Below are 24,110 nucleotides of genomic sequence, written 5' to 3' on the forward strand. Positions count from 1 at the left end.
TGAGCAGGTGCCAGGTCGTGCTGAAAAATGAAATCTTCATCTCCATAAAGCTTTTCAGCAGATGGAAGCATGAAGTGCTCCAAAATCTCCTGATAGCTAGCTGCATTGACCCTGCCCTTCATAAAACACAGTGGATCAACACCAGCAGCTGACACGGCACCCCAGACCATCACTGACTGTGGGTACTTGACACTGGACTTCTGGCATTTTGGCATTTCCTTCTCCCCAGTCTTCCTCCAGACTCTGGCACCTTGATTTCCGAGTGACATGCAGAATTTGCTTTCATCCGAAAGAAGTACTTTGGACCACTGAGCAACAGTCCAGTGCTGCTTCTCTGTAGCCCAGGTCAGGCGCTTCTGCCGCTGTTTCTGGTTCAAAAGTGGCTTGACCTGGGAAATGCGGCACCTGTAGCCCATTTCCTGCACACCCCTGTGCACGGTGGCTCTGGATGTTTCTACTCCAGACTCAGTCCACTGCTTCCGCAGGTCCCCCAAGGTCTGGAATCTGCCCTTCTCCACAATCTTCCTCAGGGTCCGGTCACCTCTTCTCGTTGTGGAGCGTTTTCTGCCACACTTTTTCCTTCCCACAGACTTCCCACTGAGGTGCCTTGATACAGCACTCTGGGAACAGCCTATTCGTTCAGAAATTTATTTCTGTGTCTTACCCTCTTGCTTGAGGGTGTCAATAGTGGCCTTCTGGACAGCAGTCAGGTCGGCAGTCTTACCCATGATTGGGGTTTTGAGTGATAAACCAGGCTGGGAGTTTTAAAGGCCTCAGGAATCTTTTGCTGGTGTTTAGAGTTAACTTGTTGATTCAGATGATTAGGTTCATAGCTCGTTTAGAGACCCTTTTAATGATATGCTAATTTTGTGAGATAGGAATTTTGGGTTTTCATGAGCTGTATGCCAAAATCATCCGTATTAAGACAATAAAAGACCTGAAATATTTCAGTTAGTGTGCAATGAATCTAAAATATATGAATGTTAAATTTTCATCATGACATTATGGAAAATAATGAACTTTATCACAATATGCTAATATTTTGAGAAGGACCTGTATATGTTCTCATTTGAATGATAATATAAACAACCACTAATGTTAAAATTCTGTCTTGGTGTCACTTATCTATTTATATAAGCTATAGGTATATATAGGATATAGGTAAGGAGAAGGCCTGAGTCTGGATCTCTTATGCAGGAGAAGCTTATTACCATAGTTCCAGGATCCAGAGACACAAAAAACAAGACATTGTATATAACTACATTTAAACTACTTATACACAACAGTCTGAAGATACAAGCATTTGAAAATCAGAGGGGGTAAAAATGACCCCCTTTGTGGTTTCAGTGTTACAGATATTTATCGGGTTAAGCCCATCACTGCACTTTTTTCACAAACCAATGCTTATCTAGTCAAGTGTAATAAAACTAAGTGGCACCACATTTTCACATTCTATCACTAAACGCGTTCATCCATCGTTTTGAAACACACGTCTTTGCTCAATGCATAACAACATAACATAATATCTGGATGCTAGCAGGGACCAGAGTTAGCAAGAGTTATGAAGTAGGTAATAAACTGGGGACTCAAGCGCTGTCATCTTTCTTGATAGGTTTGTTTGCACTTAGTACGTGAACACTACCAATCAGAAAAACATTAGATTGTGTTAGTCTGATCTCTGACTTCTCTGCTTTGCCTCCCACCATGAATGAATGAGCCGATGGAAGATGCTGCCTGCGGATTGGGCTGCGCACCGATGTCTTGTGCTGTTAGAGCACCAACACTGAGCGTGCCGCGTGATAAAATAACCAGGCAGCATGGGATAAATTTTCACTGTTATACTGATGATACTCAGCTTTACTTATCCATAAATCCTGATGAACCCAACCAGTTAGATAGACTACAAGCATGTCTTGAAGACATAAAAAGATGACTTTAAATCTTCTGCTTCTAAATTCAGACAAGATAGAAGTTGTCGACTGGGGTCGTTGAAAAAGAAACTGCTTAGTCAATCACTTAACCTGGATGGCATTAAATTGACCTCAGGTAATAAAGTAAAAAAACTTGGCGTTATTTTTGACCAGAACATGTCATTTAAAACCCATATTAAACAAGTTTCTAGGATTCCCTTCTTTCACGTCTGGAATATTGCCAAAATTAGAAATATCCTATCCAGGGGTGACGTTGAAAAACTAGTCTATGCATTTGATACTTCAAGGCTGGACTATTGTAATTCTTTACTCTTAGGATGTCCACAAAATGCAGTTAAAAGCCTTCAGCTGATTCAAAATGCTGCAACAAGAGTTATGATGACAGTTAAAAAGAGAGATCATATTTTCCCTACTTTAGCTTCCCTTCATTGGCTCCCTGTTAAATCCAGAATAGAAGTTAAAACTCTCCTTCTCACATTTAAAGCCCTTAATGATTTAGCTCCATCATACATCAGAGATCTGATTGTTCCATATATTCCTAACAGAGCACTTCGTTCTCAGACTGCAGGTTTACTGGTGGTTCCTAGAGTCTCTAGAAGTAGAATGGGAGTTATCAGGCTCCTCTCCTGTGGAACCAGCTCCCAGTTTTAGTCCGTGAGGCAGACACCCTGTCTACTTTTAAGGCTAGACTTAAAACTTTCCTTTTTTATAAAGCTTATAGTTAGAGTGGCTTAGGTTATCCTGAGCTATCTCTGTAGTTATGCTGCTATAGGCTTAGGCTGCTGGAGGACATAATGACCACTTTCACTCTCTCTGCTACATTCTCATGCTACTCTCCAATTTTGTATTATATGCTGTTATTTCAGCTTTTAACTTTATGTTCTCTCTCTTTTCTCTTCCTAGAAGCTACACCTGGCCTGACTCTGTGTCTACCTGTGACACCTACCTGGAGGGGGGCATTGTCCAAGCTTCTGCTGCCAACAACTTCATGCACCTTCTACTGATGATGCACTTGGCCCTGTCTTTCGGTGTTTAACCCTATTTTTCTTCTAGACATAGCTACTGGCTGAGCTTTGACTGTGACTAACTTATGTGCTCTCTCTCATACAGGGGTTGGACAATGAAACTGAAACACCTGTCATTTTAGTGTGGGAGGTTTCATGGCTAAATTGGACCAGCCTGGTGGCCAGTCTTCATTGATTGCACATTGCACCAGTAAGAGCAGAGTGTGAAGGTTCAATTAGCAGGGTAAGAGCACAGTTTTGCTCAAAATATTGAAATGCACACAACATTATGGGTGACATACCAGAGTTCAAAAGAGGACAAATTGTTGGTGCACGTCTTGCTGGCGCATCTGTGACCAAGACAGCAAGTCTTTGTGATGTATCAAGATCCACGGTATCCAGGGTAATGTCAGCATACCACCAAGAAGGACGAACCACATCCAACAGGATTAACTGTGGACGCAAGAGGAAGCTGTCTGAAAGGGATGTTCGGGTGCTAACCCGGATTGTATCCAAAAAACATAAAACCACGGTTGCCCAAATCACGACAGAATTAAATGTGCACCTCAACTCTCCTGTTTCCACCAGAACTGTCCGTCGGGAGCTCCACAGGGTCAATATACACGGCCGGGCTGCTATAGCCAAACGTTTGGTCACTCATGCCAATGCCAAACGTCGGTTTCAATAGTGCAAGGAGCGCAAATCTTGGGCTGTGGACAATGTGAAACATGCATTGTTCTCTGATGAGTCCACCTTTACTGTTTTCCCCACATCCGGAAGAGTTACGGTGTGTAGACGTCCCAAAGAAGCGTACCACCCAGACTGTTGAATGCCCAGAGTGAACCATGAGGGAGGATCAGTGATGGTTTGGGATGCCATATCATGGTATTCCCTTGGCCCAATACGTGTGCTAGATGGGTCACTGCCAAGGACTCCCGAACCAGTCTTGAGGTCCATGTGCATCCAATGGTTCAAACATTGTATCCTGAAGGTGGTGCCGTGTATCAGGATGACAATGCACCAATACACACAGCAAGACTGGTGAAAGATTGGTTTGATGAACATGAAAGTGAAGTTGAACATCTCCCTTGGCCTGCACAGTCACCAGATCTAAATATTATTGAGCCACTTCGGGGTGTTTTGGAGGAGCAAGTCAGGAAACGTTTTCCTCCACCAGTATCACGTAGTGACCTGGCCACTATCCTGCAAGAAGAATGGCTTAAAATCCCTCTGACCACTGTGCAGGACTTGTATATGTCATTCCCAAGACGAATTGACGCTGTATTGGCCGCAAAAGGAGGCCCTACACCATACTAATAAATTATCGTGGTATAAAACCAGGTGTTTCAGTTTCATTGTCCAACCCCTGTACTTTAAACTTGAAAACTGGCTCAGAGTTTATCTGTTTTTTTTCTTTTTAGATGAAACCACTAAAGGAGCTACATCCATTAACATTTACTTTTCCTTCCCATAGAAAGTACTCCTGGATCAGTGCTTCTGTGTTCTCTTTCTGTCTCTGTTCTATTCTCTCAAATCCCCAGTCGGTCGTGGAAGATGGCCGCTCACGCTGAGCCTGGCTCTGCTAGAGGTTTCTTCCTGTTAAAAGGGAGTTTTTCCTCTCCACTGTCACTACATGCATGCTCAGTATGAGGGATTGCTGCAAAGTCAACGCCAGTGACTGTCTACTGTCGCTTCATGCTCATCCAGGAGGAGTGAATGAGGCAAGTTACTGATTCAATGCAATCTGCTGATAGTTAGGATTAATTGAAATGTATGTACCTTACTTGAAATTTGTATGATTCGACTGAATTGACTTTGTGAAGTGCCTTGAGACATGTCAAGAATTGGCACTAAACTGAATTGAATTGAAGTAGAGAGGTGATGAAAAATGGATTCTATTTTTTGTTTAAAACACTTTCTTTACACTGAGAGAGGCGTCCCTAAAAAACAAATGTGAACAAACTGTAGCCAAAATTACTATCTAATGACAGAGGCTGTCGTAACATTTTTTCTAAAACATGTTATTATTATACTGAATAACGTACACATTAAAAATCTATATTAAAAGTTAATCATGAAAAATGTTAAGGCTTTCTGAATTTCTAAGTTAGCAAAATGAGATTAACTTTATCTGAAATGTTCTTTCTTTCTTTGTTTTTTACCCATAATATATTTCATGTGGGCAGACTCAGGAACATTAGAATTGCAGGCATTGTTACCATAAAAACAGCCTTTGTGTATATTCACACAGCAGACGTACTCATCTAATTGAATCTATTTCCTTTGCAGATGATGGGTTCACCTTCTGTCACGGTGGATGTTGTCCGATTTCCATGCTGTGGAAATATAGTTTTATTTCCTGGTTTATCTTGGCTGCCTCCAATTCATCTCCTCCTGGTTCTCTCAGCAGCTCTCCCCAATCACCTCTCTCTTTCTCTTTCTGTCTATCTTGCTGACATTACCACCACAAGTCGAGAAATGATGGTAATTGGCCATTTTTGGCTTGGACAGCTACTAACATGAAAGCAAAAGTGGCTTCGGCTTGGAGTGTTGGGCCCTATAACCTCTTCAACAGTTTTTCGCTTAATAATCAGAATTTTTCCTTCACGTTCTCAGAAGCCTGCATTAAAACATGAACGTGCACCTAGGTAAATGGATAAACAGAAATAGAACACTAATGAGCACAAGTCTCCACTGATCTTGCTATTTTCCTGATAGACACTACTGTACTGGTGCACAAAAACAGATACGGTCATGTTGTCAAAAACAGCTCATGTTATGGAAATGTTCAACTGCATATTTAAAAACAACCAAGCACAAATTTACATTGACACAGAAATATAGCTTTTCGATATTCATAGTGATTGATTAATGAAATTATAATGCAATCTAATCACAAGCACATTAGCTTAATTGAAAAAAGCCATTACAGAGGACATATGTCTTAGTTTAAGGTGTAATTTTTACACAGCATTTAGAGATGTAGAATGTCTGTCTACAAAAAGTATTAACACCCCTTGAATTTTTTTTTTTTTTTTTTTGACATTATAACCTTTTACTTATGTGATAGATCAGCACAAAGGGGTGCATGCTACTGAACTGGAAGGAAAAATGGCACATTGTTGTCAACAGATAAAAAGCTGAGAAGTGTGGCAGGCTTTTAGACCCTTTGAATCAGTTGTTTGTAGAACCACCTTTTTAGTGTTTTATTTTGGTTTGCTTTCTTACTCCCATTCACCATGTAATGGCTCTTCCTTTGGGCATAGTTACCTCTTTGAGGGGATAGATCTGAAGCTCATCAGCTGCTTACCTGGCTGAGTACTGAAAGGCTGATGCACTTTTTGGAAGGGAATAACTTATTTAGAGACTTATCAAAGTCGTTTTAGAAAAAGAAGAAGCACACTAGATCTGCTCATTTGTCTGGACAATGAATGTAGGAAGGCACAGATTAATAAAGAGATTCTGACCACAATATTTTTTATTTAGAATATGGATGTGTTGTGTATGGTTGTGCCCTGTAGATTGAAGATGAGAAAATACCATTATGGCTCAGAAAAAGGTAGTTCACAGCAATCTGCTGATTACATTTTGGTGGACAGAGGGAAAACAATCCAAGGAATGCTCTTGAAGATTGAATTCGAAGTAAGATCACTTTGAATGGATCGGAAAGAATACAACACAACAACTGAGCGTACATGGAGCTGACTTTGATCCTGAAGTTTTTACAAAAGACCAACACTGATCTGCAATCACGGGATATTAAGAATTTACAGACCTGATAGAAGCAACATGTGTGGCTACAAATGTCATGGACAATAAGATTAGTATATGGGAAATGAAATTATACAAGTGTATATTTGGCAGAGTGGTGAACAATATGGCTTTCTTCAGAATGGGTATAAAATGAGTAGTATGCTGTTATTCATTGTCAGTCGCCTTGTCTACTGATACATTAACAATGAACAGTCACCCAGAAATAGTCTTTCAAATCGGATCACCAAACTCACGCTTGGTTGAATTAGGGTAAAAGGACAGTTCTTTGGGTTACGGCTCATAAAGGTATTCCTAGCAGATGGATCTTTAAGCAAAACAATACAGATATTCAAAACAGACTTTCAAAGTCTGCAGGGTATAGCATGGCAAGGAAATAAATAATCAAACTGTGGCAAAAACACTGGGAAGACAAAACAAAAGCAAAACAGCTAGCTGTTTATGGTGCAGCCAAAGGTGCAAGAGGTTAGAAGCCACGGCAACAGCAGGAAAGAACAGGTCATAATCAGCTGGCTTAGAATTGGACAAAACAATTTGAACAGTACTCTTCTCATCTTAGAAAAACACGTATGGTTAATTTAAATAAAGCATAAAACAAGAGACAGTTTAATATATTGTGTTGTCTTGTAGAAAGGAAAATGCAGCCACAGGAGTTTTAAACAGGGAAACAAGACAGGTAGATCTTGAAGAATTTATTTTTGAAATGTTATCAGCTCTGGAGACTCATCGGAGAAAAAGGAAATATTGCTTTTTGTTTTCTAAAACTTTTGGACTTCACTATAGAACAGGATTTCTGTTGATTGATGAGTCGGGAAGCAGAGCTTGAGTGACAAATAGGGCACAGTGATACGACCATTTTCATTGCTCATCTAAATTGTTGGAACCTGTTGTTAACTTTTAACCAAATACATTTCTAATATGCCATTTACTTCTTTAAATGCATTTGGTTCATAATTCATCTGAAACACACAGCAATGACAGTTGGAAGTCTTCTGGGGTATAACTCCACTAGCTTTGGATTTAAGCCAAAAAGCAAGATTTGTCTTATTTAATCAGAACACCTTCTTGCACATGTTTGCTGTGCCCACTACTTGGCTTGTGGCAAACTGAAACCGGAATCCTTTTATAGATTTCTCTGAACAATGGCTTTCCTTTTGCCACCAATATCTGGAGAAATAAGCAACCAGCTACTGTATACAGAAACAAGCCTTAAGGAAGCGACCCATCAACCAACTCCCCCGAGGCCTGAAAATATATAAGTTACTGAATTTTGTTTTATCAGTTATTGCTTTATCCAAAATATTGCCCCTGACTTTTACCTTAAATTAGGGGCTGTAGTTTCTGTAGCAGGAACTAAGGTATAACTGAGGTAAGTTTTGCTGACATTACAATCAATAACATGCAGGTTGTTGAATCTTTTTATGATAAACAGACTTTTCTTGAATTTAAGAGTTGTAGCTTCACCAGCTAAAATGATATATATATATATATATATATATATATATATATATATATATACAGGGGTTGGACAATGAAACTGAAACACCTGGTTTTAGACCACAATAATTTATTAGTATAGTGTAGGGCCTCCTTTTGTGGCCAATACAGCGTCAATTCGTCTTAGGAATGACATATACAAGTCCTGCACAGTGGTCAGAGGGATTTTAAGCCATTCTTCTTGCAGGATAGTGGCCAGGTCACTACGTGATACTGGTGGAGGAAAACGTTTCCTGACTCGCTCCTCCAAAACACCCAAAAGTGGCTCAATAATATTTAGATCTGGTGACTGTGCAGGCCATGGGAGATGTTCAACTTCACTTTCATGTTCATCAAACCAATATTTCACCAGTCTTGCTGTGTGTATTGGTGCATTGTCATCCTGATACACGGCACCACCTTCAGGATACAATGTTTGAACCATTGGATGCACATGGTCCTCAAGAATGGTTCGGTAGTCCTTGGCAGTGATGCGCCCATCTAGCACAAGTATTGGTCCAAGGGAATGCCATGATATGGCAGCCCAAACCTTCACACTCTGCTCTTACTGGTGCAATGTGCAATCAATGAAGACTGGCTACCAGGCTGGTCCAATTTAGCCATGAAACCTCCCACACTAAAATGACAGGTGTTTCAGTTTCATTGTCCAACCCCTGTAGATATATATATATATATATAGATGCATGGTGAGCACACTGTAGGTTTATTCTGATAAAATGGATTAGTGACTGGTGGTATTACTTGTGTTCATAGATGGGAGAGAAAGGAGTTAGCTTAATATATTTTTTTCCCAGTCAAATTGAAAGCAGGACGGCTATGCTTGCTTTTGCCACCGTTCAATGGTTGGCTGATGCTGAAACCAGACAAATTAGGTTTATTTGTTAAATGGACAGTCTAAAGTCTAAATAAGCATCAATACTTTCTAAACATGCCCAATAAACCACGACTTGTGACGATCAATTATTTTCAAGCAAATTGAAATAAAAAAGCCGACAGTGGACTTGGCAACTGTGGGTGCCATTCTTCCATAAAAACAGATTTGTGGAGTGTACAACAAACAGTTGCCAAGATAACTGATTATCCTATGTGAGCTGTGGATATCTGCAGCTCCTCCACTTGCCATCGACCTCATTGTGTCTTCTTTGATTAGTGCTCTCATTGTTTAGCCTTTTTTTTTAGGTGTATCACCATGTCTTTGCAGGTTTACGCACAATTGTGCGCAATAATGCACTACCTTGTGTTGGTCTGGCACGCAAAGTTCCAATGAAATGCATTGGGATTTGCAGTTATAATGTGACAAAAAGGTCAATTCCGGCAAATTCAGTCAAGAATAGTTTGGAAATATGCCTCAGAAAACGGCTGTTGAATTGTTTGTATTCATCAAAGCACAACCCAAATTTAACAGGGTGTACTTTATTTCCACATACTAATTTGTAACACACATACAGAAAATTCTCCTTTCCTTTTGATTTGTAAAGCCATTGAATGAGAGCAATTTTCCCAACACATTGTAAAATAAGAAAGTTCCACTTGACTTGTAGTTTTTAATTTATACCAGGCCATTACCCAGCTTGTGTCAGTTAGGTATCACTGGATTCTATAGAGATGGCCAGCAAAAAAAAAGAGCAAGATCATGCATTTTTCCTGAACCTCCTTGCAAATGTGTAAAGCAAAAGAAATCCTCTCACAGGGTCAGAGAATAACATTATGAAATTGAACATTCTCCCATTCTGCAGAACATCCTCAGGCTTGGCCACCTTGTAACGAAGATCCAATCAATGCCTGCAACCTTTATCACGTCTGGCTCTAATGCTACCCACATTGCAGAGTTTAATTCTTTACTCTCACATCAAATTACTTTTCAGCTCAAGGCGCATTTTGTCCAAAAATGCTATCTCTGGTCACAGATTGATCAGGATGGCTGTGCTATATTGATTGACATGGGACTGAAGGCTAAACCCCAGTAGAGAAGATTCCTGGTTGCACATATCCAGACTGGAATCTTAAAAGTCATTGCATGTGTAACTACACCTCGATGACAGAGCGAGGTGCCTCATGCCTTAGGCCACCTCAGTCATTAGCACTGGACCAAAATTCTGTTGCAGAGCACAATCCCAGCACATTATCAGGTTTGGTGGAGGTTTCTCATTGAACCTGTCTTACAGTAGCCAATAATTCAATCAGGGAGTGAACTAAACCTCGGGGCCCTACCAGTTAATTAAAATCCTCCAAGCACATTTGATCAATTTCACTTTATCATTTTTGATAAGTTCCTTCGGTTTCATTTTATGAAATTTGATTCCCCTGAAAACCGTATTTGCCTGTGTGGTATCATTCCAGAAATAGACCCTATTCTCCGATGCACGCTCAATCTGATTTTTAATAATAAAGGATTGCCTTGTAATACACAGTTCAACTTGAGTAAGGGTCATTTTGTATTCTTTGGAAGAGCAGGAGTGCCATCATGTGGAGGACGTCCATAACTGCAGCTTTGAGTTTGAAATGCTTCAAACAGGATGCTCATACAACGACAACAAAAAATATTGCAAGGTAGAGTCACAGGAATCTTGAGATGAAAGTGAAAAAGATCTATTTATATTATACATTTAAAGTGAAATAAGCAGGGTGTCTTCGTTGATTCTATAGGTAATTATTAACAGTTTCAGTCGAGTCCTCTAGATGTCTCCCTTTACTCACTTGTATTTTTGCTGCAAAGACATTAGACAAATCATGAATGAAATCTGTAAAATTCTAGTTGAACCCAGTCTCATATTAGAGAATATGTTTATCAGAATAGATTAATGTAGTTCTAAGTGTGACAACAAATAGGGAAATGCTATGAAAATCTTGAGTGAATTTACAAGGACTGCTAATTTATTTTGACCACGATTTGGATCAACTGACCAGTGAGATTGAACCTTTTCATCTATCTATCTATCTATCTATCTATCTATCTATCTATCTATCTATCTATCTATCTATCTATCTATCTATCTATCTATCTATCTATCTATCTATCTATCTATCTATCTATCTATCTATCTATCTATCTATCTATCTATCTATCTATCTATCTATCTATCTATCTATCTATCTATCTATCTATCTATCTATCTATCTATCTATCTATCTATCTATCTATCTATCTATCTATCTATCTATCTATCTATCTATCTATCTATCTATCTATCTATCTATCTATCTATCTATCTATCTATCTATCTATCTATCTATCTATCTATCTATCTATCTATCTATCTATCTATCTATCTATCTATCTATCTATCTATCTATCTATCTATCTATCTATCTATCTATCTATCTATCTATCTATCTATCTATCTATCTATCTATATTGTTCTAACATATACCTTACATGTATGCACAAAAATGGAGAGAAAATGAACAAAGCTAATGTGAGTCTGGAAAAGTGTAGAATTTAGACCTGAAAAATGCAAAAACTCTGAATCCAAAGATTTGTCTGTTTATCCATGTCTGGGAAAAGATGGCCATTGCTTGAATTCTGTAGTTAAACCCCCTCTAAACAGACACAATGATGCGGTCAGAGGGCAAAATTCATCAAGGAGATAAAACAGAGAATTCTTTAAAAGCTGTAAAAAAAGACAAATTAGTTAACATGTTTGCTTTCAATCACAGAACTAATTGTCTGCAATCTCTCCTCAGATCCCAACATTCGTTCCCACCGTCAGGCTGGCATTGTGTCCCACTGAGAAGACGACAGGATGATCAAAAAAAAAGTTTTATCTCCTTTTTGTCCTCAGCATCCAAATAGCTCTTCTCCTGACTGTGGTCCCACCCTTTATCACAAAAGTCCCCTGGGTTCGCCCACTCAGAAACTTCCTGAAGAAGCTGCAGAGACAGGCTGCTTTTTTGTTACTGATGCTGACCCACAAACACAGCCAAGCTTGGATTTTCCTTTGGGCTTGTAGAGGAAGACACAGAGTTGGTGAGAGGGGAGTAAACATCTGATTTATCGTATCTAAAAAATTTTTGAAAGCCACAGGAGAAAAACTCTGCTAAATAGACCACACAAACAGTGACAGTTTATGCTGGGTTTGGTAATATTCTACATATATATTTTGTTTTCTTTAAGATGTAGGTTTATATGGTTTGTGCTGATTTAAATTCCTCAAAAATCTGCTGTGTCCTCCCTCACTCTAAAACAGGAAGTAGAACCGTGGTTGTCTTCCGCTCGTCTTGTTTATTGGAACCCGCCTTCCTGTTTTTAGATTCTTTCTGATAAAAGCTGAAAATCCCCAGCTGAATGCGTAACAAACACACACACACTCACTAACAGACACACTCCCTCCGTCCTCTCGCCTCTCCTTCTTGCCTTCTTTCTCCACTGCTGTCTCTCAGATGGGCTGGTTGATAAGTTTTGTTTTAGGAGACATTCCGTAACTACTGAAAAACATGTAGAGCTCTCCAAATGCTCCAGCTGTCACGTGAGCTTCTGTAGACAGGCAAGTCAAAAGACCCAAAACTGATTGATTAACCCAAAATGATTAAGAGTTAAGATCAAAGAGTCAGATGTCAAAGTGTGAACCATCAAGATGGGTTAGATTAGTGTGTGCGTGTGTGTGTGTGTGTGTGTGTGTGTGTGTTTTGAGAACAGTGCCATGTGCAGCCAAGCCAGGCAAGTATGCAGGTCAGTCCAGCGGGAATGTCAGGAATGTCAGTGTAAGTCTAACTTTTTTCTGCCACTGGAGCCAAGTACTACCTGAATACTTTTTTTTACAACAGACGTGGACAAATAACCACTTAATATGACTGTATATGAAGAAGTGGGAATGTGTGCATGATAAAAGCATTTCATGTCTTCAGCTTCCCCCAAGGAAGATGGGAATCGGGAATTCCTCCTGGTCCAAGCACATGTGGTAAAATTCCACACACTGTTTCAGCTTGAGTGTTCCCAAACACCTGCACCGAAAACAAGACTCAGCTGACCTCCCAGCTGTTCTCACATGAATTTCACAGCTCCTGAATGTGGTTCCCAGGCTTTAGTAAGCCTTTCATTTGATATCATAACATATCTGACCCCCGCCACCACCTCTTACCATCCCCTCACTCTCTTCCCTCCCTCCTTGTGTGGCTGGCTGGCTTTTTCACAGCAGCCTGTTTTCACTCAACGACTTTGACAAAGACTGGTGAAATAATTACAGCTGGGCCTTAACTCAGCCAGTGTTTGTCTCCTGTAATCTCAACTGAGCCTGCGGAGAACTGGCCTTGTCATAGGAAAAGGAGGAAGGGGTTGATTGTTCGGAAATTGAGAGGCCGATGACATCATTTCAAAGAGCTACGTTCAGCATGTTCGACACTCATATAGTAAATAAAGGGAGAAGTACACCCGTTGTACCTCAAACGAAACATGTTGGGTCAGAGACACACAGATCTTGGCAACTTTCTCCAACTGATCGCTTGCTTTAATGTTGCTCCCTTCAGCTTTCTGTTTCTCATAATTAATAAATTTACTTGCTAACTGATAAGTGGTTGCTTCATTTGATTATGTTTTAGAAGTCTAACCTTAAAATGGACACTGTGAGGCAGGGTGTCAGCAGGAAGACTATTTGGCCTTCTGAGGGAATGAGTGGGTACACTAAAAACTGTTCAGTTAAAAACAGCCCAAATAAGGTTATTTTACAAACCCAATTTGAGCTTGCAAAATAAACTAATTTTATCAAATAAACTGCTAGAATTTAACCAGTTGGTGTAGCAATTTGTATACATGTTGTGGGTAGATTTTAAATAATAAATCTGAGCTAAACAATAGAAATTTAAGAGCAAACGCATACTTTAAAAATTGTTATTGTATTAATTAAAATGTACCTACTCAAGTCAATTAGTTACTGCCTCAGGCTTAAGAAGCTCGGCTTGCAGCATGTTTTCCTTTAGCATTAGCGATGTAGCTAAACTAGTTAAAGCTGGATACAAACTTAAATTCTTGCTCCAAAAACATAGAAACGTTCAAACTTTTACTACGTTTATATTCAGTCATAATGCAACAAATCAGCCTTACAGTTCTCTGGTACAGGCCACACACAATGAATGAGAACAGCGGCTCTCATAACTAATTTGTCAAATTCAAATAAAAATGTAAAAACAATAACCCATTACCAGGATTGTCCAACATGTAAAATCAACGAATGACGTTTATTTTTACTTTAATTCTGAATTAAGACAAATGCAGATCATAAAATAAATAAATAAAAACAACTGCATTATGTCTATGTTAATAGATTTAATGTGGACATGTGTGAATGATGAACATAGCTAGCACTAGTACCTAGCAGGTTAATGGCTAACAATATCTTAAATGAACAAACTTGACCTACTGACTTTAAAATTATTGTAAAGCATCATTTTACCATCTAACCATTTCTTATTTCACACTGTGGAAAAGGTTCACTGAAGTCACAGTCAGTCTCAGTGAAGAGGACTGGATTGTTGTTTAGTTAAAAATGGCGGTCTAAGAAGAATGATGGGGTTACTTCTTGTCTCTTCTTTTACCCAACAAACTGGGTCACAGTTTTTGACCAACACTCCAAACACTTGATGTTCATGACCAGTTTTGGGGGGCTATTTAATCTTAATCAGCTATTGTCTTAAGCCCTGAAAAAAATACTTGAACAGTTTAATTTTGTGCGATGGGCTAGGTGTACCGGGGTGTACTCCGTCTCTCACTCAATCGCGGCTTGTGTGTAAGAAAGGGAGCAAGGGAAGAATCTAAGACCAGAGAGCAATCAACTTTAAGTCAACGTTAAACAATGACAGAAAATAACCACAGAAGCAAACACAATATAAAAATGGAAACTGTAAAACTCTTTATCTATCTGAATAATAAACCAAACCACTATAGGTCACACACTAAAAATGCTCCATCACAGAAAGGTCACTGGAACATGATGTTGCTGTAATTTGCAATGACTGTTGCAAGTGAGTTATTAGGGAAGCGTGGCGTGTAAATGATTGTCTTGCCACAACTGCAGTGTACCCTCAAGTGTCTGATAGCTACTCCAAGGGAGAGGGCCAAGCAGGAGCAGAGAGCCTCTCCATGGGCAAGCAAGGGAAGCATGGACACCCGTAGATATTTACATACAGTCAGACAGACTTCCTGGCATTGTCAGCCTGAGAGCGTTGATGTCAGATCCACTCCTTCCTGTGCAGGAGGAGAGAACGCCATGCTATGACAATGGGACCAAAACAGGACAAAGAGGAAATGTTTAAATTTAGGCCACCTCTTCCACCATCTCCTCTTTCAGGGCGATGAAGCACTGGAGCTGTTTAGTTTTCAGAATTCCTTCAGTTCTCCCCCTGTTCCCTCCCTCCCAGAGCTCCCTCTCCCCATTGTATCATTTCAATAGAAGGATTTTCACATTCAGGGAAAATCCCAAAGGAATATCAGCTAGTGAGACCAAGGTTCAGTCAATAACTTGTTTTCACTGCTTCTTCAGAAATTATAAGTGCTTTCTCATAAATCCATGAACAAAATGAATAAAAGTGCTTCTAAAGCAGCGGGAAATGGATCAGAGATTTTCTTGGGAAAGAGAGAAGGGATAAAAATTGGGTAAAAACTAACTAAAACTATGTATGTATTGTATAAGGTGCAATATTTAGAATGTGTACGTTTTTTTTTTCATTAACTAAAATCAGGGCATGTCTAAGATATAAGCAAGCTTTGTAACTGCTCACTGCCCCCTGCTGGCCGAAGACACATAATAAGAAAAACTTTAATAGCTTGAAAGTGAAGCTATAAATAGTGAAAATAAAAATAATAAATATCATCAAATAAATGAATAAATAAAATAGAGTCATCTTTGAAACTCATTTAATAATTTTTTATGCTGACAGTGATCGTCTTCAAGGTTTTAATTGTGATGAATGTTTGTGTTTTTTCCATGGCCTTGGTTTCCATGCATATTCGTCACTCATAAAAATCATATTCCGTTGTGTTACCTTAAATAGTTATGTGGTTTGCGGTTAGTGTGGCTCTGGATGCAGCCCGAACTCATAGTAGGCCTACTCTCGCTTACCCGAGCAACTTCTCTCTTTCTGCAATTACGAATACAATATACATATAATACAAAATCCAAGTTTGAAGGATAAAAAAAAGAAATCATGTGAATAAAGTGGAAAATACTGCAATAAATGTACACAAAAAAACTTATGTTGCCTTAAGTGATGTCAGCATTTTTTTTTGAAAGGATGGATTTTATCTTGATTAATAAGCAAGGTAGGAAAAATGCTCAAAATAAATTGAAAACCTGGCCATGACATGTTGCTCTATTGTTGAGTTTGGCTGATTTTACTGAAAAGTCTGATAATTAGTTAAAAAATTAAAGTAGTGTTTAAACTGAGCACATTCAAAAAGTCACTTTGAATTTATTCCTGGCTGTCTTGATAATTGTAAAACCAGTTGTGTTAAAAGTAGAATACAAAACTAAAAACAATAAGCATGGAAAGATGTGGTGGGTTTAAATGCAAGTGGGGCCCCAAATTAAATTCTGCTTATGGCCTTATGCAATTTTGGATCGGCTCTGGCTGATGTATTGCCATTTTCACCTTACTGTGTGTGTGTGTCTGTGTGTGTGTGTGTGTGTGAGAGAGAGAGAGACCAAGTGTGTGTGTCTGTGTGTGTGTGTGTTTGCGTGCGAGCTTTATCACAAATCAGACTTGTCGGCATTTGCAGGGGCTTTACGGGGCAAGAGTTCACCGCTTCGTCTAAACTCGGGGAGTTTCTCCAACTCTGAGGAAAGCTGACGAAGTTTTACAGGCGTTAAAACCTAACACATGCGAGCCGAGAGAAATAAAGGGAGTCGCTGTCCACAATAATACATCCGCCTTTTTTTTTTTGTTTTTGTTTTTTTTGTTTTTTTGAACAGGCGGTCTCAAAGTTAAGGCAGTGCCTGAGTTCACCCAGTGTTCAGGCGGTATCTAACGAGGGGACAGCAGCAGAGATGCCCTGTGAAACACGGCGGAGCTGTTCTGCGGGTGAGTCCACAAATGGAACTTCATTTTTGGCTTTAGTTTTATTAACAAAAAAAAAAAACTTCACCTTTCCCTTGTGTTTTAGTTTCTTAGTGTTTCTAACCTATAAAACAGTCCTCGGTAGAGACGGCACAGTGTCAGTGTTTAGGAAGCGTACTGAAGTAGGTAAATTGCGTCAACGAAAATGTTTACAGACGCAACATTCCTGTCAAAAAAGAAGAAGAAAGAAATAGACGCCCAACGAAACAGGAAAAACTCCACCAACTTTATTTTGCTTGTTTAGATAAAACGCAGTAACTGCGCGTTCATTTTTGTTACACTGACATGGGAGCACTTTGTAGAAAAGCACTTTGTAGCCATAGGCTTTAATTACTAAGCAGTATGTTTATTATACACGTTAATAATGGTGCCTTACTGTGTAATTTAAAATAAATTGTTTATTGTTTTTAACATATTACATTTAAATGAATGTGGGTTGTTTAAAAATTGACTGAAAGCAGTTGTAACAGCCTGCCCAAGGTTTCACCGGGCCCTAGGCACAATTTTACTTTGGGACCTATTTCCATTGGAGCTCATTGTCCGTCAGTCAGCTCAGCAAAACCTAAGTCTGTTTCATAATGTCCATGTTGGATCTCTTTTGCAATAGGCATTCACCACAGCTTGTTTTAAAGTTAACTAGAGAGCCAACAAGGAATACCTATAAGGAATAGTTCAGATTTTTTAAAAGTCCTTCTTCCTTTTGAAAGGTCATGAGCAGGTAATATCCTATCTGCAGGATTTTTGTATAAACCTTGTAGTTTAAAGCGGCTAATCAAAGCTGGCCCAAAAACAAAGTGGAAGCCTTACCATCGCAAAACCACTGCTATCTCAAAAGTTCCATAGCTTAATAAAAAAATGCTATTTTATGATCATTAAACTGCTTTTGTGTTTATATTCTGTTCTTACAATAAGCACAGTTTTAACTTGCCCTATGATATTTCAAACACTCTTAAAGAGCCAGCAAGTAAGTCCAAACAGTTGCATATATCGTTTATGCCTTGGGCTGGCTCTGTGTTTGAGCTTTACATTCAGTCTTAATGCAAAGGTTTTTACAGCTACAGTTTAGCTACGTCACAGCTCCCTTACCTCCTCTTGCATGTAATTTGAGCAAATTAACAAAAAATAAAATGCCCATTTTTAATGCTTTGTCCAGAACTCATGCAGGCTGTGACTGGCAGAGGTCTGAATACCACAAACATCATCAAAAGAATGGCTTTCCTCCCTTGTGATGCTTTGCCAAGCCCTTCCTGCTTTAGCAGCAGTGTGTTTGTGGGATTTTTTTGCCCTCAGTTTTGTCTTCAGCGAGTGAAGTAAAGGCTATTCCACTGCTTGGACTTTTTAAGACGTTGTCATCCAAATTATCTCTACATACTTCATAATTCACCTCGCAGCTTTTGTTTTCTGTCAGCTTGTCATGGGGTTATGTCTTCAAGCAGTTGCTTTACAATCAACCCAGACATTTTCCAGCTGATCTTTTGATGTATCACTTCGAAGGGCATTGTTCCAAAACTGCTCTGGTTTTCTAACATGTTTTGGGTTGTTTTTTTAGCTGAATGTTACCTGTGAGTGGCTTGCACCATGTGCTGAACTCTGTAGATCTTGTGATGACTTCTGATCTTCTATTTTGATGCATTTGTTTTAGATTGCTTCTTAACCATTCCAATGACACTCTTTGCTTATATTTCTCTGAAGTAACTAAATACACATTAGAAAACTTTAGAGTGTGGAAAGCTTTAGTATCACTTAACTATATTGTATTCCTATTATTCTATATACTATGATGCAGATAAACAAAAAGCAATGACTGCCTCTGTTTAGAGTGTTTTTTCTTTTATCTTTTCTCCAAGTCTTAGTAGCAAGATTTCTTCCAGAAAGCTTTCAAAAGAGTGTCTTGATAGGGGCCAGTGTCAGTTCTGAGGTGGTTTTTATACAGTTGTCAAACATATTTATCTTACTGTGCCTTTGAAAAGTATTCATACCCCTTGAACCTTTGTATTTAATTCATATTTTATTTGATATACAAAGTCAGAGTAGCACTTAATTGGGAAGCCAAAGGAAAAAAAATGCATTTTTTGTATTTTTTTGCAAATAAAAAACCTAAAATGCCTTCAGTTACTTTTATTCAGCCCCTGTTTCTCTGGTACTTCTAAATAAAATCAAACACAGCCTACTTAATACCGAGACACTTGACCAGAGTCAACCTGCTTTAAGTTAATCTCAGTTTCAAACCAGCTGTTCTATTAAGGCCTCAGATGTTTCTTAGAGGACATTAGTAAACATAAAATCATCATGAGCACATCACGAAGATGTGGGGATCATGTAAACTAGGGTTAGGTTAGAAAACAATATGCCAATTTATTTTACCTCCCATGGGACACTATCTAATTCATCTTAATATCATCTTAATATCAGGGTGGAGGTTTACCTTCCGGCAACATAACTTAAGTTCAGAGCTACATAAAATGGTTTAGATCAATGTTAGAATGGCCCTGTCAAAGCGTAGACCTAAATCCAATTGAGAAGACTTAAAAATAGCCACTTACTGATACTCTCGATCCATGCTGACTGATCTAGAGTTATATTGCAAAGAAACTGAGTCGAAATCTTTGCGAGATTAAAACAAAGCTGGTTTTAAACACTCAAGTAAACTTGTAGCTGCAATTGCTGCAAATACAGGTAAAGACTTGGGGGGCTGCATACAAATTCATATTAAATTACAATGAAATACATTCAGGTTTGTGATTGTAACTTGACAAAATGTGAACAATTTTGTCTCTTTCTGTCCATATGTGTGACTGCAGCACTTGCATTTGTAGAAAACTTTGTATATATGGTATTAAACAAGATATTAAAAATGAAAAGCATGAAATGTGAATCGTGACTTCCAATTAAAAGGCCAGAATCTTTTAAACTTGTTTGCTTCAGATCTCATGTAACAAAAGTAATGTATGCCGAAGGCCTCGTGTATGTAAGATGCCCCTATACATCACTAGGGAGTACCAAACATGGGAAATTAGCATGTGGTGAGGTAGAAAGCATCATCATCCTCAAAAGGAGCTTTTTTTAGAAGTGTGATGATGTCACAGCAGAAGCAGGTCTGAAATAACCTGACATCCCTGTAGTGAGTGTTTCCATGACAACGCAGCCTCATGGTAAAACGGGGGACGGGGACTGTGTCTCAAATAATTACCTTGGATAATTGGTACCAAAAATGATTGAGGCGGGGGGCAGCTGGTGCTGACTTGAGGTACAGAAGTCCCTGTTTGAGAATCACAATCTAACGCTTTCACCGTGATAATCTTCTCATCAGGTATTCTTGAATATTTGACCTAGGGTAAAACACAGCTTTCAGACTGATTTTACTCCCCCATATTTTCTGTAATATCTTTAACATTCATTGCATGTATTTCCGAATATTCTGTGAAAGTAAAAAGCAAAGGAGTATGTATGAAATGTCAGTTTAACGCAAGATTTCTGAATAAAACTGTGCTTTTGCTCCTCTAGGTGTTTGAAAAAAAGAGAGAGGACCTAAACATGATGTTCACCGAAGCTGATAGCTGACACTGTAGAATGAGAGAGGATGGAACAGACAGACAACCCTGCCTCAGAGAGCAACAACCCCAATGGGTTTGTCAACCGAGTGTTCAATGTTTCTCTGGATGTGGAGAACGAGACGGGGAGTATTTGTATTCAGGAGATGGGGCCGGGGCCTTTGGAGGTGCAAATAGAGAGCCAAGCTGCCCCCTCTCAAACCCCTGTCAAGGACAGACAGGAGGTCAACCGGAGGCCCCGTGCCACGGGGGGCATCTGGCGCATCTTAAATCGAAAGAGAGCTGTCTCAGAGCTGGAAAGGAGACCCCAGTCCATGATCCTGCCCGGGGAGGCTTCCATCCCTAAACTCTCATTTGCAGACAAAGTTCGGTCTTTTAAGAAGCTAAAATCCCCCGCTGTGTTCAGAGGAAAAACAGGGAAGTTGTCCACTGCCAAGTTCACTAGCTCCTTTGTGGATGAGGAGTCTTTCTGCCCCGACATTGGCACTCCTCAGCAGACCAGCAAAGGCAGCCTTCGAAACAGAGGAAAGAGGCATTCATATGCTGGCTATACGGTAGACTTTGACTGTTCGTTTGAAGACCTTGACCTCTCTGTGCCAATAGATGGCCAACAGCCCACTGTTACAGGAGTGGCCGTCGTCCAGAATGGCTGTAAACCTTCTGAAAGAGTCTCCTACACTAAAAGAAGCAACAACAACTCCAACAGCTGCAACAAAATCAGTGCAGACTGTGAGGAGCCCTGCATTAGAAGTAGCCCTAGAACCCACCGTAGTGGAGGGAGGAGACAAAAAGATGTGTGGAGTTACCTGAGGAGGATTTCCCTCTTAGGGAAGAGCAATCCTGTGTACTCAGAGAGAAGCTTTGATTCTGAACTTCCCTCGCTGGACAAAACCATGGACTCAGACTTTGGATCTGTAGACTTTGAGAGTGTCAGAGACTTTCAGCCACCACCTCGGAAACCCTCAGACTCTAAGGGACACTTTGGTAGTCTCTTTAAGTTTTTCAACAGCGTAGCAGAATCTGCCAGAAAATGGCGGACAACGTCACGGTCCTTCTCTCCTCCAGAGGAAGAGAGGACTCCAATGGCCTCCCCGCAGGCCCCACAGCGCTCAGTGGACAACATTCACAGTGTTTCTCTGACACTCCACAATGAAGGATCTTTAAAACCCCAACCAACAGAGTCGTCGCCACTTACTGCTAAATCGTCACGTCCCAGTAGCTTTAACAGTGAGACTCCAGCACCCACAGCTGGCGGACAATCCCCAAAGGTTGCCCTGAAAGCCTTTGAAGCTTCTTCAGTATCTCAAGCTGTTAATGGTCTTCAGAACTTAGACAAAGTGACAAACCACCAATCCACGGCTATTGTAGAGAATCATATTGAGGATTCGAGTTTAAACACAGAGGCCGAAGCTAACGCTGAGAGGGATCAATTGAAATGTCTCTGTCAAGAGGAAAAGGTAGAGGGACAGAAAGGAAATGAGCAGGATTCCAGGGATGCTCTGCTGGACTCCCACCAAGAGCAGGAAGTGAATGTCCAATCACAACAAGGTGATAAAGAGAGCACAACCAATAGCGTAACAGTCTCAGATTCTACCGAAGAAATTTTTAAGGTAAGTAAAGAAAAAAAGGCAAAAGTTTTCAAACAATTCCCGAGAAGTTTCACATTTGTTTTGTTAAAATGCTGTTGTATTTCCATTTCCATTTAGAGAATGGCATATCCATGTGCAATGTGTTGCATATTTTTTCCATAACCACATTTCATTGCAGGCATTTCTCACTTCATTAACTTTCCCAGAGGCATGTGTCATGTAATTACAGCGCAAATGCTCAAAAGTGCATTAATGTAACTGCCTTAATCATGGTCATTCTTTTGCTTATTAAAACAATCACCAGCAACCTAGAATGTAAAGCGTGTCATAGCTGTTACTTATGATATAGCCTGGAGTGGCTAAAAAGATAGGTGTTAAATAGCAGCCCTGGCGTTATCCTTTTGCCCCATCTGTTGGACAAAAGAGGTTACAGTGAATACAAAAAAGAGCACTATGATACAAATGTTTGTCCTTCACTGTTTTGCCAGCTTTTGTAGCCTGCAAATAAAAGCCTACACTTCCCATAGAGCCTGCAGTGTTGGGCTGCAGCAGCCCCAGAAGTCTGTGTGACGTCAGCGCCTCACGATGGCGGCCTCCCCTTCTCAGAATTAGTCATCTCCCTTCTAGTCATCCCAATGAGTCAGAACATGTTAGCAACGGCTCCTGACTAAACAAGATATGACATCTCAATACTCAGCACACTTTTATAGGGGTTTATTATGCAGAGGCAAGGGCTGTAGGAGCATTTGTTTTGGGAAAAGTGCTAATCTTGTCTCCCACAATCGGTTAGCAGGGTTCTTCATTAACATCCAAATTGGGGTCAGAAGTGTACATGAAGGTTCTTTAAACTGAATTCCTTTTTATAAATTCTGTCAATAAACTATTTGTGTTTAGCATTTAATCATTTTGATAATATTGAATTTTTGAACCACAGTTGCTTTAAAAAACAACCTGAGATCATTTGGAAACGTATTAGGTTTGGAGGGCAAAAGCCTACATACAGTGTCTTGTAATACTATTCATACCTCATTAAAATGTCCCACATTACAACCAAAGATTTCAATGTATTTTATTAAGATTTTATGCGATAGACTAACACAAAGTAGGGCATAGTTGTTTGGTGGAAGGATAATGATAAATGTTTTTTAAATGCTTTACATTTAGCCCTATTTAGTCTGATACCCTTAAATAACATCCAGTGTAGCCAAGTCACCCAAGTAGTATACAGCTTATCTCTGTTGTATAATCTGCTTATAAAAACTGCTGTTCTGTAAACACTTTAGAGATTTGTTAGTTAACAAACAGCATCATGAAGACCAAGAAATGCCCCGGACTGGTCAGGGATAAAGTTGTGGGAAAGTTTAAAGCAGACTTAGGTTATAAAATCATTTCCCAAGCTTCTGGGTCGTGTTCAATCCATCGTCTGGCTGTCCACCTAAACTGAGCGAATTAATGAGAGAAGCAGCCAACAGGCCCACTATGGAGGAGCGGCAATCAAATCTGTTAGCGAGAGAACTATCAGAGATACATATTTTACATATTTCCATCAAATATTTATATATTTGATGGAGTAGTGGCAAGAAGAAAGCCATTTTAGAAAGAAATAATAAGTCATCTTTGCAGTTTACCACAACACTGCGTATCACCCTGAGAACGCCATGAAATACGATGAGGGCAGCATCATGCTGTGGGGGGCTCCACGTCAATTTGCCTCTTTGCTAA

At 39.6% G+C, this 24,110-nt stretch overlaps 1 protein-coding gene across 3 annotated transcripts in view; it reads left to right on the top strand.

The window, feature by feature from the left end:
- The first annotated feature begins 16,928 nt into the window (after positions 1-16,928).
- The window catches only part of LOC124860539 (rho guanine nucleotide exchange factor 9), a 62,606-nt gene continuing 55,424 nt past the window's right edge, over positions 16,929-24,110 (top strand). For 2 of the 3 annotated variants that reach the window (XM_047353927.1, XM_047353930.1), the window contains exons 1-2: positions 16,929-17,212; positions 20,753-22,409. In XM_047353927.1, coding sequence (XP_047209883.1) covers positions 20,829-22,409 — 1,581 coding nt within the window. In that variant the 5' untranslated portion in view covers positions 16,929-17,212; positions 20,753-20,828. The remainder of the gene's footprint in view (positions 17,213-20,752; positions 22,410-24,110) is intronic. The other variant, XM_047353928.1, reaches the window with a different exon arrangement.

This window comes from Girardinichthys multiradiatus, chromosome 23 (assembly GCF_021462225.1).
Source record: "Girardinichthys multiradiatus isolate DD_20200921_A chromosome 23, DD_fGirMul_XY1, whole genome shotgun sequence".
NCBI classification, from domain to species: domain Eukaryota; kingdom Metazoa; phylum Chordata; class Actinopteri; order Cyprinodontiformes; family Goodeidae; genus Girardinichthys; species Girardinichthys multiradiatus.